Genomic DNA, 16,150 nt, shown 5'->3' on the forward strand with positions numbered 1-16,150 from the left:
TTTTAGTTGCAATGATCTCTTTAGATCGTGCAATTGTACCCTTAAATAATCTATCTGCCCTCTAGTGGTCAAAATAAGACATTGCACGTCTACAATGGAGTTAAACAAGTTGCGTCAAGTGCTGAGGAAAATAACAATACCCTAAATTGTGTTAAAATTGAATGCTTCACTTTATCACGTTTGGTTAACTTCTTGCATCTTACCATGAAGGCAAATCTCACAGGTTGGTTGCAAGATATTTCATCCATGCATCCATGGATTGTGTGTTAATGCACTACAAATGACTGTATATCAAATACAATTCTGGCCTATAACACTCATATGATGGCAGAAATAAAATACAATTCAGACTCATTCACTCATTTAAAATAAAATTGTCAGCTTAATTGCCAAAACAAAAAATTAATAAATAAAAGTGGCATTTATGAACTGATAGAAGAATGAATTGTAATGTTGACTAAATTGTCATGCAGTCAAAAAATTATAATAATTGATATTTATTTATCCAAAGTATTTTGTTTGCTTGTGTGCGTGAAAATGTCTGTTTGGTATATGAAATAATTTGACTATGCAGATTAAGATGCATTTCTTTCTGCTTTCAAAAAACACAAATATTAAATATCTTTACAATATACTAATACAACCGTTGAAAAAGGATCGAATTGCCTTAATGCATTAAGTTAAAGTGCAACATTACTGTATTTATGCAGGAACGAACCCAAGTCAATTATTGTTGTTTGATTTGATGCTTTGTTGTCAAAAAAAGAGGAAACGCTTCCTTTCTTTCATCGAAGAGCTTTTCAATTTAATTGGACCCACAATTGACTCTTAGGCTACTCTGAAAACGATATAAAAAACAACGAAGCACCTTACAGTCTTTACATCCCATCGTCCAGATGTGACAACGTCCACAAGCGTACATCCAAGAAAAGACGACATCGCTGGGTGCAAAGTTACATCAGTTGACAGCAGTTGACATCACAGAGGACACTTGGCGTCGTGGCGGGAGAAGTCTTCCTCAAAGAGGTCCGAGGGAGTCCTGGGACTCCTGCTCATTGGCCAGTATAGTTCTTTTGTTGTCACAGTAGCTTCGATTTGGCAAGAAGGACAATCTGAAAAAGACAAACAAACAACATTCATGGGTCACTCAAAGAGCTGGACCTCGACAACAATCGGAACAAATTATGTTAATTTTGGTCTCGTCAGACCACAGTCATTCAAGTCATTAGTCTGCTTGTTTCAGTTATGTTTTTTAATACTTTGTCCTTCACTCCCAAAAACGTATTTATATGTTTTTTTCTTCAATGCTCGAACATACAAAAGGCTATGATGCAGCTTCTGACCTGAAGAGGGTCGCTAAAAGCAATGGTAATTATTTAAAAAAACAGCCAGCAGGTGGCAGCAGAGTATAAGACATCAACCAGGGCCATGTTGCAATAAGCTCTTTTTGCCAGTTTTCAACAGGAATGTGAATAATGATGAACTTAGCTATATTCTAATGCTAATTGCTGTTAAACACAAACAGATACAAATATACTTTTTTTTTCCTGATGAAAGAAGAGAATCTAATCTTTCTTTTGGTTGGTTTCATGTTTTATAGCAATAGAACACAATATTCTGTGGGCCTTGCAAAATCTGTCAAAATCCAGTAAAACAGTCGGGAGCGAAGGGGGTTGCTTCAGTGACAATGGCTGTGAGTGAATGAGTTAAGAGATAATTCATTGGTTTGACAGAAAGCACACTCCCACAAAAAAAGGGGCGTGGCCAAGCCTGGCGGGAAAAGAAAAACAAAAATGTTCTTCAGCTTGGGCTCTTCTTTTATACCCGAGTGTTTTCTGTACAAGGAGCGTGTTTGCTGTCCAAACAAAGCCCGGTCTCTGTCCTCCTCTCAAAAAGTGGAGACCTCCAGCAGTCCAAGCTTTGGAGGATTTAGTGTCCGACAGTAGGACGCCCTGCTAGTTTTGCCAGCAAACGTGAAGCATGATTACACATAAACAAGGGATGAGTGTCTCCTCAACATAAATCTCAATAAGTGTCTTGTGGAATATTTCTAAAGGACGTTTTCAACATGTATGAAAAAAGCATCGGTCGTCATGGAGATGAGTCAAAGACAATTTAGCACATGTCGGTTGCAGAATTTAGGTCTATTAAATATTCATTTATGAGCTCATTTGACAAGAACAGCGCTCATAAATAAAACATTGCAATGACTGTACCCTGGTGGTGCCAAAATACTGGACAGACATCACATTTTGGATTTTTTTTAAATAGAAATATGAAAGATATGAGTATATTTTGGTTATTTTGTTAAGGGGTTCCTGCTCAACAGTCCAAAGTTGAACCAAGCTGACATACTCAATTCAAATAAAAAAAAACTTTCTTCTTTTAAAGATATAACCAAACATGGACTCTAATGAAAACTTAAGAATAATATCCATCTGTCATCCATCCATTCCACTAACTAGCCATCCCATTTTGGGTTTGTAGGGAGCCGGAGACTATCCCAGTGCCTAATTTATGAAAGATTTGCTTTTGTTAACTTTTCCTAATTTTTCTTAAATGTCCCAATTTAAAAAAAAAATATATATATATATATATAACATATCATTTACTCAGCAATGCAATTTGGGGGCTTCTGCATTATCTAAGGGCTGACTTGGAGCCAATCACAAGAAGGAGTCATGCGATGTTGCCTATGGCAAAACTCCTTCCAACTCTGCATTTATTTGCGTCTGGGTTATATCAGCGCACTTTGACAATTAGTGCTGGCCTTTTCCAGAGCAATTTTTCTGGTGTGCTGTCTCAACTTTTGTAAGCAATATTACGCTGGATTTACTTCATGTAAGTAAAATGTTTGTGTTCCACTAACACTTCCAGTTATTTCACTTCCATCCATCCATCCATCTGCCTGCAAATGAGCATTAGAAGTGCTCTGTTTAAATTCTGTATGTGCATTAGCTTCAAGAGTGATTCACACTTAAGTTCACCTGTACACTATTGTTGCTTTTGAAAGGGGGTAGGGGGGGGGGGGGGGGGGGCTCAACCGTTATCAGTTTAAATTCATTCAGGCTGAGTTGAGATCCAGGTCAGTGCAGTGAACATACATATATGGTATGATGATTCTTGGCTAGACTTAGCTAACATCTTGTGCCTTTAAGGCCTAGGCAGATGTTTTGAGTATCAGACATATCAAATGGAAAGGCCTACTTTACACATTGAATATATGAGCGTAATACATTGCATACTGTATATCTTTGCTGGTTTAAGTGAAGATGTTTTTTTCCACAAGAATCTTCATACTGACATGTTGTAAAAGTGAAGACATCATAGATTACATCCTCAAAGTAAAAAAACATTAACACAAGACCACTTAGTTTGACCGCCTAATGCCATTTTGGTCCGTTATGCTCCTCAGGATCTTTTTTTCCACTAATCTGCTCCTTCGCTGTTTTGCTTGAGAGCTATACGAGCGCACTCTAGGAGAGCATTTAAAGGCTGTCATTTGGGGGTTTTGGTCATGAAAAAGATCCACTTGCTGGCAGGTTTAATAGAAAGAAAAAGTTAAGAACACCAGGAACCGTTGAATTGTTGAAAACAAAGTTAAATATATTCATTCTGACAATGCTAGTATGTTAGCTAGCTTTAATGCTAGCAATAGCTAGCTAGAGTTAGCTAGCTGGTCAGTATGAAGATTTTTCTTCTTTTCTTGGTTGCTTTTGCTTCTTGCAAGCTGTGTTACCTAAACAACTCTTACTTGAGGCTATTTTCCGTGTAGTAGTAGGTAATTTGAGAGGCTGTGGCTAAGCTATTTATGGTATGTTATGAAGATACAATTCAAAATCAACAAGACTTTTTTTCAACAAGCAAGTTTTGAATTTTCTATTTTTTTGTTTGAACTTTAACTAGCTTGAGTCCAGAGACTTGATACTTGCAGCTTTTTTGTCCTTGCATCAACACGGAGGGGAACACAAATTTGTCTCCCCAGTGGAAGTTCGTGTGGATTGTTTTGATACATCTCAACTGCTGCAAGGCATTTGACTGAAAGCATGTGGCCCAAGAGAGATAAACACAGGATATATGAGACGTGTGTGTGTTCCTTTCATTTGCTTCTAATATCCTTCAAGGACATTAAATAATCAAATTTCACTCTTATCTCCTTGACTTTTTGGAGATGCAGAAGTGAGAAAGTTGCAGCGCTGATCAGGATGGATGATAAGGCAATTTTTCCCACTGGAATGTTTTTTGGGGGTTCAAATCCCTTCATTAACCGAGTTGAATGAATGAGGTTGACGGTTAATTACAAACTGTTGCACTGTTGTCGCGGTTTTGTATTATTGATAGGAAATTAGAATATACTGTAGGCTATTGCTAATGTGAGACAGTTAAACATTCCATTACCACGCTATGGGATAATGTGTATAATAGGATTTCCTCCAAAACAGCTAGCATCAGTGCATTGTTAAGTTTTGAGCCAAGTAAATATAAATATAATAAACGTTGGTAGTAGATTTTATCTTTTTCAGAAGTAACAGTACACTCACACACCAAAAATAGAACAGAAGAATTACTTGGACATCTCTCAATGCAAAAATATGTTGGACAGACCAACAGGGAGTTAAGCCTTCGTCCCGGCTGCCTCAGATGATAAACATGTGCAGAAACATTCTACAGGCAGTGGATGTATGATTGGCACCAAAACATGTTAAAACTTTTGACCCAAAGCAGCTCAAAATGTTGATTCCAACTAAACGTTACACACTCACTGGCTGCAACTTAAATCACTCTATCTAAGACGGGTTTTGCTTGGATGCCGGTAGTAGTTGATTGACTACCATGAGATGACGATTTTAAAACAAGTCACAAAAAGCCTCAACAACATAAAGAAAACAGAAATATCTAATAATCCCAGTGGGAAAGCGAAGGCATTCACTGTAATTCATCTGTGTGTGAATGCTGAAACATGCATTCAACTTCAGATGTACGTCCATGCATCCATTTTCTATACTATCCTTGGTAGGTTTTGCCGCAGGTAGTCAAGTGCGATTTTATTATGTGTGGTGGATATCAACATTTTTCATTCATAAAACCCGAGACAAGTCTGGGAGGGCATCAGGGCCATCACGGACTACAAGAGGAAACCACCATCACCCCTCAGCTTACAGTCCCACTCTGGCTGAGGACCTAAACCCCTTCTATGGACAACACCGACACTGTCCTGAATCCCCCCCCCACCCCCCCCATCGACTGACCCCGCTCCAGACCTGAGCATGCGTGAGGTGAGATGTGCCTTCCGCAGCATTAACACCAGAAAGGCGACTGGTCCGGATGGGAGTTCTGGACCCGGGTGCTGAAAGACTGTGCTGCGGAGCCGGCGGACGTCTTCACCTTTATCTACAAGACCTCGCTGTCCCGCTCGCTAGTCCCTGCCTGCTTTAAAGCAGCTACAATTGTTCCTCTTCCAAAACAGTCCAATATCACATGTCTGAATGACGACAAACCTGTGGCTCTCACCTCCATCCCTGCCAAATGCCTGGAGAGACTGTTCATCAAACACATTAAAGCTGCCCTACCGCCACCACTGGACCCGCACCAATTTGTCCACAGAACGAACCGGTCAACTGAGGACGCCATTGCCACGGTGCTGCATGTACTTTTAGAGCACCCGGAGCATAAAAACAACTACGCACGGCTCCTCTTTAGGGACTATAGCTCGGCCTTCAACATCATCCGGCCGTTCAAACTCCGGTCCGAGCTCCACCAAATGGGATTCAACACCACCCTGTGCAACTGGACTGTGGACTTTTTAACCAACCGCACGCAGAGTGTCCGAGCGGGCAAAAACACCTCCTCCACCCTTGTCATCAACACCGGGGTCCCTCAAGGGTGTGTTCTGAGCCCTCTGCTCGACACCCTGTACACTCATGACTGCTCTCTGCCTCCTCTCCGTCCAACCTCATCGTCAAGTTTGCCGATGACACCACCGTGATCGGACAACGACAATGAGACAAACTATAGGAGAGAGGTGCAACATCTGGAGTCATGGTGCCACAACAACAACTTGGTTCTAAACACCAAAAAGACCAAGGAGATTGTGGTAGATTTCCGTAGGAAAAAAACAAATCAACCTCTCTCTATAGGCAACGAGGTGGTGGAGAGGGTGAGAAACTTCAAATTCCTGGGGGCAAATTAAGTTAGCTGTTGTAACGAGTATTGCCCATCACCCTCATTTTTTTTTTTTTGCCTCTTTAAACATTTCCCCCTGGGAAATGTGTGTGCGTGCCTTGATGGATTAACCCTGTGTTTTCTCAAACAACCAGAGACAGTTCAGGAAAGGAAAACTCTTTAACTTCCCTTCAGCAAGGGACTGAATTTCGGTTTTACAACCCCCCAGGAAATACATTCCTGAATACATGTGGGGATCTAAAAGCTTGTTTAGCAAGCAGACCAGCAAAAGAACTGCTTATCAGTCCCCAGACCACTTTTATGGTCTGGCCTATCTACAGCAGGGATAGGGAACCCTGGTCCTCGACAGCCACTGTCCTGCCTGTTTTCCATGTCTCTCTCCTCAACTGACTCAACTGATGAGCTAATGATCAAGCTCTGTAGAAGCCTGATAACGATCTTGTTCATCAATCAGGTGTGTTGATGGAGGGAGACATGGAAAACAGGCAGGACAGCGGCTCTTGAGGACCAGGGGTCCCTACCGCTGATCTACAGGAATCAGCTATGTGTTTTTTTGGAAACGCCCCTCGAAGTTTTACGGTACAACAGTGCCTTCGGTGCGGTATTGCCGCCGGGCGCACCCCGACCAGCAACTGGGGACTTCGACATCCGAAGACCTGCCGCGGCTACCACGTCGCGCGCACATCACCACCAGCCGGAGTCCTGCCGCAGCATCTCAGCGGACGCGCCGACCGCCCTCGCTCCAACTTGGAGGTTTCTTCAACTCAGGACGCTCCCCGAGTCCCTTTCTCTCCCGTGCACCTGAACCAGTCCATAAGTGCGCCTTCATTGCAATCTGACCATACCAGGCGCAACGCTTTGATCCAAATATAAAAAGGATTGACAGGTCTAAACGCTTCCATTTCTTTTCCCCATCTAACTTTTTTTCATTACCTTTTTATCTTAGTTCGTTAGGTTGCATGTTTGCTTTTTATCTTTTATCCGCATTTTAATTCCGTTTCATGACTAGGTTAGACTGTGACTGATATGTGTGTGTTTACTAAATGAATCTGTTGTCTAGAAATTCAATTTCCGTCGAATCATTTGTGTCTTCTGAGTAGATTAATAAGTCTCTAAGAACTCCATAATTAACTACAGTAGCAACTTCAGATTATGTACACTTGATAATAGGTGTAGATCATTTTCATCGTTTATTTTGCCCCCAGAGGTTGCTGAGGAAATCCCAACTCCCCCTCAGTACCGTCTAAATTTCTCGTTTGCCGGTACGGCAACCCAAATAATCGCTACATCGTGTTCATGCCAACAGTAGTGTAAACCACATTTTTAAAGTCTGCAAAAATACCAACACTCAGTCTAACCTGCCTCCGCGCTGATTTACAGCACACCTCGATGGTCATTAAAATAGAGCCAAAAGTGTAATACTGTAAGTCAATATAGTTGGAGGCTAAGAAATTAGTATGGAAAATGATTGAATAAAAATGTCATTTTCTCTCTTTTCCCCTTTCAACCTAACAAACTTTTCAGAATGTTGTTTTTCTCTAGGAAATTAAGAATGGTTTATTGTGGTTTCCAGTTTGAGGAAAAAATATTTAAGGAACGACCTTGTCATCACAAATTTAGAATAAACAATTTCAGTACACAAACGACTTATGTATATGCAGGTCGTCAGCTGCCATCATTTCATCTCATCACCTACCAGGGTGCCAAAAGTGACAACATTAGCCAACGAGCATGACAAAAAAAATAGTCAGGGAGCGTAAAATCAACATTTACAGACAAGTGTCACCATGATATTCAGGTAATCCACCTTATCCAAATCATATGGTAAAATAACCACAGGCCAAGTGCGCTCAAACACCAAACTATAAAGCAAACACGGAAGAAGAAAAAAAAAAAAACTTGATTGTGTGTGTTTGTTCATGCATGTGTGTGTGTGTGTATGTGCAAACTACAAAGTGCATACTTACATTAGTGTCCTGTAGCCCCTTCAGAAGGCTTTTCTGGGTTTCTGGGACACAAAGTCCCCTATGTGTCATATTTGCTTCTTTTCAAGCAAGAACTCTCAATGAAGTAACTTCATCATTGCAATGCAACAAGTCTTCTGAACACTCATTTCCGATTCTGTAAATAAATGATTTACTATTTAACAATCAAATGGAATTTGATTTATGGACTAAAGCAATCCGTCAAGTTCTGTTGTCATTTGGTCATGGTTGTGTAAAAAAAGAACATTGTGGTCCTCTTTTGGAACATTTCCACAGAATTTTGTATTTAAAAAAAGTTATTTACCATTTGGATATTTCTAATGAAAACTTTCAGCTTTTTCCATCATTCCAAAAGATTTTGCCAGATCTTCAAAATCGATATCCAAGATTGTGAAGGTTTTTATTTACAAAACTTTGATAATGACTTTAGGGAAATACAGTATTTCGTTTTGCAATCTGGAAAGCTTCACCATAACTCAGCCGAATCAAATAACCCAAAATGTTCTGACATTCGGAAACCATCAGGGCTGTATTAGTTGGAAAGTGGACTATTTTCAAACATCCTGAGTGATTTTTATTTTTATTTTAACTATGTAGAGATTCATTTCAAACTAAGAGGCAAGTCCTGCAGTAAGACAATCCAAAAAGATGGTTGACATGCTGTGCAGAAAACATATTGTCGCACTAGCAATACATTTCTTACAATGCATTTTTAGACTCCTAATCCATTCATTTGTACTAAACGTAACACCACTTGAGGTGTGGCATTTATTAGTCAAATAGACGACACACTCAACAGTTTCATTAGGGCACGGTTCCCATAATTCTGTTTTGAACAAATTACAGTGATAATCCGTCAAGGCTCAAAGCTCCGCCAACTGCAGAAGGCCGAGGGCAAAAAGGCCTTTGCCTGCTTGTGAATCAACAAGCAAACGGCAAGAACTTGGAACAGATGGATCACACCGTGTGCTGCTACTGAGGTGAGTAATAAAGGAGGTGTGACACCTGCTAATCACATTTGGGATGAGACGTGACCCCGCTTGGCCTCCGCTGCATTTTAATTTCATCTACCCTAGTCCAGTACACTGTGGTTCCTTGCATGGTTAGGCCACTGCAAGCTTTTGGTTTCAACTTTTAAATCCCAGGAACAGGATAATTCAATTCAACAAGAATCTTGCCTGCAAATATTCTTGACATTTTATACCATAAACATGTCTTTACTTTTTAATTAGGGCATCACATATTGTTTTAAACTATTTTGCGTGACAGGACACCCTTAGGGTGAAATGTTAGCTTTTACACTTACACATAATTGATCAAATATGTGCATGGAACTCCAAGAGTACCATAACAAACCCATGGAGATTGAGAGCTTGTTTCACAATGGAGGAAGACAAGTATGTCAGACTGGCCAGTTAAATCAACATTAATGAATTTTAATTAAATTTTGATATTTTTCTACCGACTATAATCCCATCCATACAGCCATTTTCTAAAATCAACATACACTCTCCTGCATAGTCTATCCTTAAAACTAATGGGTCAAAAAAAAGAAGAAAAAAAAAAGAAGAACGAATTTGACTTAACTTTGGGGTCTATTGGGTCAAATTGACAAAAAATGGGCTAACACACTACTTGGCCCAATTTGACCCAACTTTGGGTTGTATTGGGTCAAATCAACAAAAACTGGTCTGACAGACTACTTCACCCATTTTGACCCAACTTTGTGTTGTATTGGGTCAATTTGACAAAAATTCGTACGACACACTATTTAGCCCAATTTGACCCAACTTTGGGTTGTATTGGGTCAAATTGACAAAAATCCGTACGACACACTATTTAGCCCAATTTGACCCAACTTTGGGTTGCATTGGGTCAAATTGAAAAAAAAATTGGTCCGACACACTATTTAGCCCAATTTGACCCAACTTTGGGCTGTATTGGGTCAAATTGACCTAAGAAGTGTGTCAGACCAATTTGGGGTTGTATTGGGTCAAAGTAGTGCTTTGGAGCAGTTTTAAGAGTGCACAACATGCAGGCATTTTGAACCCTCTAAAAACAGGGACAAAAATCCCCTAACTTGTGTCAAAAACGGACCTACTATTTGGGTCAATCTGACCCAACTTTAAAAAAAATTGGTCTTTTTGTACATAACAACCCAGAAAGTGGGGCCAAATTGATCCACATAGCAAGTCAATTCAATTTTGACCTAAATTGGGTTAATCTTTTACCCAACTGAGTCAATTATGTAATTACTGTTTCTGGAACTTGTGAATGGCTGCTACGCTGTTAACACTGCAGAGGTAAAAGTACCGGTAACCCAAATTGTAGTAAATAGCTAACCCAGCGCTGGGTCCAAAAGAGACAGAGCCAATGCTGGGTTATTTATACCCAGCGCAGTGAGTTGAGAATTTTACCCAGCACGTTGGATCATCTTGATTCAATAAGGGGTAAAAACTACCCATACTAATAAGTTAAAGGTACGAAGAAATGGGTTACTAATTTTATTTCCAACCTTGAGTGTCATATTAGTGTAGGAAAGGTGCTTTATAAATAAAGTTTGATTTGATTGAAAATTTACTTCAACTTTATTACATAAAACTCTAACTGAATCCAATCTTCAACCCAATCTGCTGAGTCAAAAATAATGAACCCAACTTGGGTAAAAGTAATCTTATCTGCTCAAAATCCACATCTACCCATATGAGTGGGTTAGGAAAACAACCCAGCACTTTTTGGGGGTGTATCAGCTCACCCGCGAACCGAATGAGAACAAGTGCCATGGAAAACTGAAGGATGGCTGTTTCTGTGGCTGCCTGTCAGGAATAGACCCAAACATTTTAAAAGGCACTTAAACACACTACCAGAGTCAAGTTCATGTTTGGCATACAAGGAGAGGCCAGTGAAGCACTAACACAATATTTTTGCTTCCTTCAAAACAAACACACCCAAATCCAACAGAATCATTTTTGCCAATTGGCTATGGATTTGGTCAAAATAAATAAGATAGAAATGATAAAAATAAAAGTCACCAGATGATCCAGCAAAAGCTGCGATTTCATCCCGCAATGCAACAGAAGCTCAAATCACTAAAGTAAAATCCAATACAATTTTTTTTAATCATTTTTGTTATTAACTGAGCTTTTTCATTCTTCACTTTCAATCCAATAATCATCATTTAGGCATCTAGGATACAACATTTTAGGTCCCTGGGGATACAGTAAAACAAGAAACACACCCGCACAAACATGCACACTCACACATATTGGGAACTGTAGGATGATTGCTGGTCATTTAACTTTTAACGCTTTTGAGCACTCCTAACAGTCTCAACTAAATAAATTGTTTCATTACCCTTTACTGTGAAGACACAATTACAACTGTCCAAGGGGAGATGATTGCTTCAGAGAGGAGTGTGTTCACATTAAAGCAATGTACTTCGTTTTTTATCGCCATATTGTCCAGAGCAGCCAGGATAGAAACTCGTGTACCACTTTCATCGCTTAGGTTGCAATAAGCTCCGTTTCCCCAAAAAATGCGTACTCAAAAAGAGTTTTGTTGTTAAAAAGGCTGGCTGTAGTTTTGCACATTTGGTATGTTTACTTACTGCAGTTGGTAAGACTATAAAAGTAAAATCACATTACAACTGACATACAAGGAAAAAAATAGTAAATGTGAAAACAGTCTAAATGTCATTGCAGGTAAATTGTGGATCCTTTTCTGCTGTCCGCCATTATTATCACAAAGAAAGTTAAGATGTTCCGTTTGTTGCTCCATATAAAAAAAAAAAACTCAATATACAAAGGAACTAAAAAATAATTTCTTGGGGCATAATTTGGTAGTACTTTGACTTGGTATGGAGCCATAAATATACATTGAGATAAACTACTAAATGTGGTTTTAACAAATTTGTGATTTTTAAAAGTTGGTCCAAAGTAGTAGAGAAGGGATCAAGCACAAGGATGGAATGGACAACTGGCGGCACCTTTAATAACTACAAAAAAAAAAAAGAAAAAAGAAAAAAAAAGAAGCTACTTTTAATTAATGTTTTTAGAAATACACAAGAAAATCTTAATAAAAAAAAAAGTTAATACCATTCAATATATTATTACCTTAAAAAGGGGAATTACTCTGGAAAATTATTCAGGAAAAATCCAAAGTATGGAAAAAATTATTGAAATCTACAAACATGCAAATTACGGTTTTGCCCAACTTCAAATGTGCTGGGGTTGACGAGTTTTAAGTTGTAATATCACCATTTACCACTAGATGGCACCCTACACCACAACGCGAGTAAGCCTAATTATTTTTTATTTTTTTTGGGTGAATTTGGAATGATAGGCAGGACAAAAATAGTACATTATTATACTAAAATTTTGAGCGAGTTGATTTTTTGTAAAAAAAAATAAATAAATAAAAGAAAAAGTACAAAATGTGTTCTTGCACTTAATGTTAGTTTCTTGTTCAGCAGTTTTATGCGGTCCTTGAATGGTCATTTGCGCTGGGGTGTAGGATAATAGTACGAGGTTATTTGTTTGAAAGTTGAAAATTGTATTATCAAGAATTTCATATTAAAAGCACATATTTTGCACGTATTTTGTCCATACCTAAAATAGCGTTTTTGTCATACATCCAGTCAGGAAGTATGTGGTCCTATGTGGAGCCTCCATTAGCACTGATGAAAAACTTGTGGCCCTCCCCAGCATTTATTTTGTCTCCAATTGTACAGACATCAAACATTGTGTGTTGAAATTGGTCGCACATTTTTCTCTGCTCATCCCACTTGTGTTCTTAATGAGATTATCTGCGAGAGACGAGCGGGGTAGCGGCGTCGGTAATTCCAGCCGCTCTCCCAACGATGGGAAAGTGCGATAGCGCAAACCCTCTGAGCCCCCGTCAGGAGCCTGGCAAGAGATGTGATGCAACCAGCAGAGTTTCAACAGGCTGAAATGAAGTTAGGATTTATTTTAGCGCCGCGTGTTGTTTTCGGCAGTGTATCTCTCGGGCCATCGGTCAGCTGAGGCGAAAGTCCTGAGGCTGCGTTCACAAGGGCTGTAGCTTAGATGTAATTAATCATGAGACTCCAGAGAGATAACGAGAAGTTCATTCTGATCTGAACATATTGAAACTGCTCAGCTCAGTTTTATTGGGTGGTGAACGTTAAGCTTAGTGGGGGGTGGGAGTGGAATCTACACTTCTATAGACTAGTTGCACTGCAAAAAATACAGTAGAAAATTTAAGAAAAAAAATATGGTAAAATTAGAAAAGGATTACTTTACTTTAGTGTCAAGGGGGGAGGTAACGGGTCCCATTTTTATTTTAAGTAAAAATAACTTGTCAAAGCAAAATAAGCAAATTGATGTTATGTTTAAGAGATGATATCTTACTTAAGATTTCAGTTTTTGCAGTGTGGTGGATCGAACCCTGATAGTTTTCTATGCGCATTCACCGAAGCCTTCTTTATTTAGGAATAAAATGTGATTTTATTCAAATTCAAGACACAGGTGTAGAATCTGGCTCTTTTCACCTGGAATTCAGAAAACAGCAGAGGCCCCAGAATTGAACCCTGTGGAACACCATTCGTTCCGTCATATGAATTCATATTGCGCATATTCGTCCAACCACTTTCAATGAAACAGAGCCAGCCCTATTTGGTTTTGGAATGTGGGAGGAAAATGGAAACTTAAGCAAGTATGGTGGTACAAACTTGAACCCAGAATCTCAAAACCTGTGCGGCAGATTTGTTGACCACTTTTCCTCAGTGCTGCTCCTGAGTAAAATAAAATTTTTTTTTTTTCAATTACTATATTACTGCAACATATAAAGCCCCAAAAAATTTTGATCCTCGCTCTCCCAACTAATTATAGACGCAACATTTTCAGAATATTTCAACAGAAGGAGGAAAAAGATGACGAAATATGAGCAAGAGTGAGCGAGGTAACGAGATTTACAGTGGATCAGCTGGAGGATTTTGGTTTCAATCAAACAACAATAAATTCTACATGTCTCATAATAAATCAGTGACTGCAACGTTTACACTAGAGCGGCCTGTGTGTTTTATCCAAGCGACTGCGCTCCACAAAACACCAGAGGTTAACCGCTTCTCCGTCAGTTACACGGCCACAAGACCCAAATCGGGGTAAGTGGCGTGGAATTGGTCAAATCCAAGGATGCGCGTTTTATCCTCATTTTTAGTTGCAAAATGTTATCTAATGTGATGTCATCATATCACACCAGCTGACTTTTGTCCCTTCTATTGCAATGAGATCTGTTTCCAATCTGATTCTGATCCTACCGAGTCCCCATTAAACAGAAGACAGGAAGTCCAAGTACGTGGGCGATGATGTCACTACGAGGCAAAAGGTAAATTCAGGATGGAAGCCAACGAAGCAGATTTAGTGTCACAGGAAGACTTTGACACACTGAGTTGTAGTTTGTTATGTTTCCAAGCAGAAAAGTGACACACACATGGGAGAACGCTTTCGCCTTTTTTGGCTTAACATTACGTGTTTAAACTTTCAAATACCTTTTTATAGCGCACCTATCATCCTTGTTTAACCTGTGCTTTTATTGTGGAGTTCGGCCTCGCACGTTACGACTCTTGAGAACCCGAGAGATGACACACAGCACCCAAGGGCAGATTCAACTAGGTTACTACGATGTATGAAGCAAATTTAAACATTTAAGCCATTAGGAGAAGTCGTCTTACATTTATTTATCATTAACTCCACGTATAACAAATATGGCCTTGTTAAATACAATTATTGTTGAAAGTTACACGTAATTACCATCTATTTGAAGCATTAAATAAGCAAAAATTTGTCTGGAGCCACAAAACATTTGAACGTGTGTTTATGTTAGTCTTATTGGTGCCACGCTAGAACATAAAAATATTTCCTGACATTTTTGGCAATTTGGTGGACATTTTATAGTAATTTTCGGGATGACATTTTTTTTACATTTAATTATTTGTTTTTAATTTAATCATTAATTCATTAAAACAGTATTTTATCTGAAAAAGGTCATTTCTAAATGTCCCCCCATTTTTTCATCTACCTCTCACATCTCTTTTTACAGCAACTTAAAAATTTGGACTCTCACATTAAAAATATATATTTTTTTAATTATTAGTTTTTTAATTAATCATTAATTGATTTGAACAATATTTCATCTTTAAAAAAATATGTTAAAAAAAAGTTAATTTCAACATTTTTTTTCCCATCTACCTTTCACGGCAACTTAAAAATTTGGACAATGACATTTAATTTTTTTTTTTAATTATTCGTTTTTCATTTAATCATTAATTTAATTTGAACAATATTTTATCTGAAAAAATATGTTAAAAAAGTTCATTTCTAAATTTTGCCCCATTTTTCATCTACCTTACACCTCTCTTTTTACAGCAACTTAAAAATTTGGACTCTGACATTTTTTGAATATTTATTTATCTTTTATTTAATCAGTTCATAAGAAGAATATTTAATCTAAAAAAAACTGTTATAAAAAGTTAATTTCTAAAAAAAAAATTATTTTAATTTTTATTAAATTAATAGACACAGAGCCACAGGTGAGGGACTAAGGAGCGTCCAGAGCCGCAGGTTGCAGACCCCTGCTATAGTTCAGCACACAACTGCTAAATGACTGAACACTCAGTTGAACATATGAGTCTATGTTATGTCGTTAAACAAAACTGATGGATCAGGCGGGTTTTAATTCCTTCCTTTCAGCATTCATATAACGCAAATGGCCATAATAGAAAATGATTAAGTTAGACACAAAAAAACATGAGCCATTTCTTTAACTTAATTGTACACATTGCACAAATTATTCTGTGAAGACGAACAACGAATTTTGCTGTGCCCTGTGGCCTTAATGTCGTTAAGATGACCCTTAAGCAGTAATACCACTAATATAATATTCTAAAGTGTAATTTTAATCATTTGTTCCAAAATCAGGCAGCTGTTCTCGTCAGCTTCAACATC

The 16,150-nt window shown here is 38.5% G+C and overlaps 1 protein-coding gene across 2 annotated transcripts in view; it reads right to left on the reverse strand.

Annotated features, from left to right (window-relative positions):
* Nucleotides 1-481: 481 nt before the first annotated feature.
* The window catches only part of LOC144063902 (5-hydroxytryptamine receptor 4), a 41,142-nt gene continuing 25,473 nt past the window's right edge, over nucleotides 482-16,150 (reverse strand). For both annotated transcript variants that reach the window (XM_077585871.1, XM_077585872.1), the window contains one exon: nucleotides 482-1,112. In XM_077585871.1, coding sequence (XP_077441997.1) covers nucleotides 1,019-1,112 — 94 coding nt within the window. In that variant the 3' untranslated portion in view covers nucleotides 482-1,018. The remainder of the gene's footprint in view (nucleotides 1,113-16,150) is intronic.

Source organism: Vanacampus margaritifer, chromosome 14, assembly GCF_051991255.1.
Source record: "Vanacampus margaritifer isolate UIUO_Vmar chromosome 14, RoL_Vmar_1.0, whole genome shotgun sequence".
Taxonomy (NCBI): Eukaryota; Metazoa; Chordata; class Actinopteri; order Syngnathiformes; family Syngnathidae; genus Vanacampus; species Vanacampus margaritifer.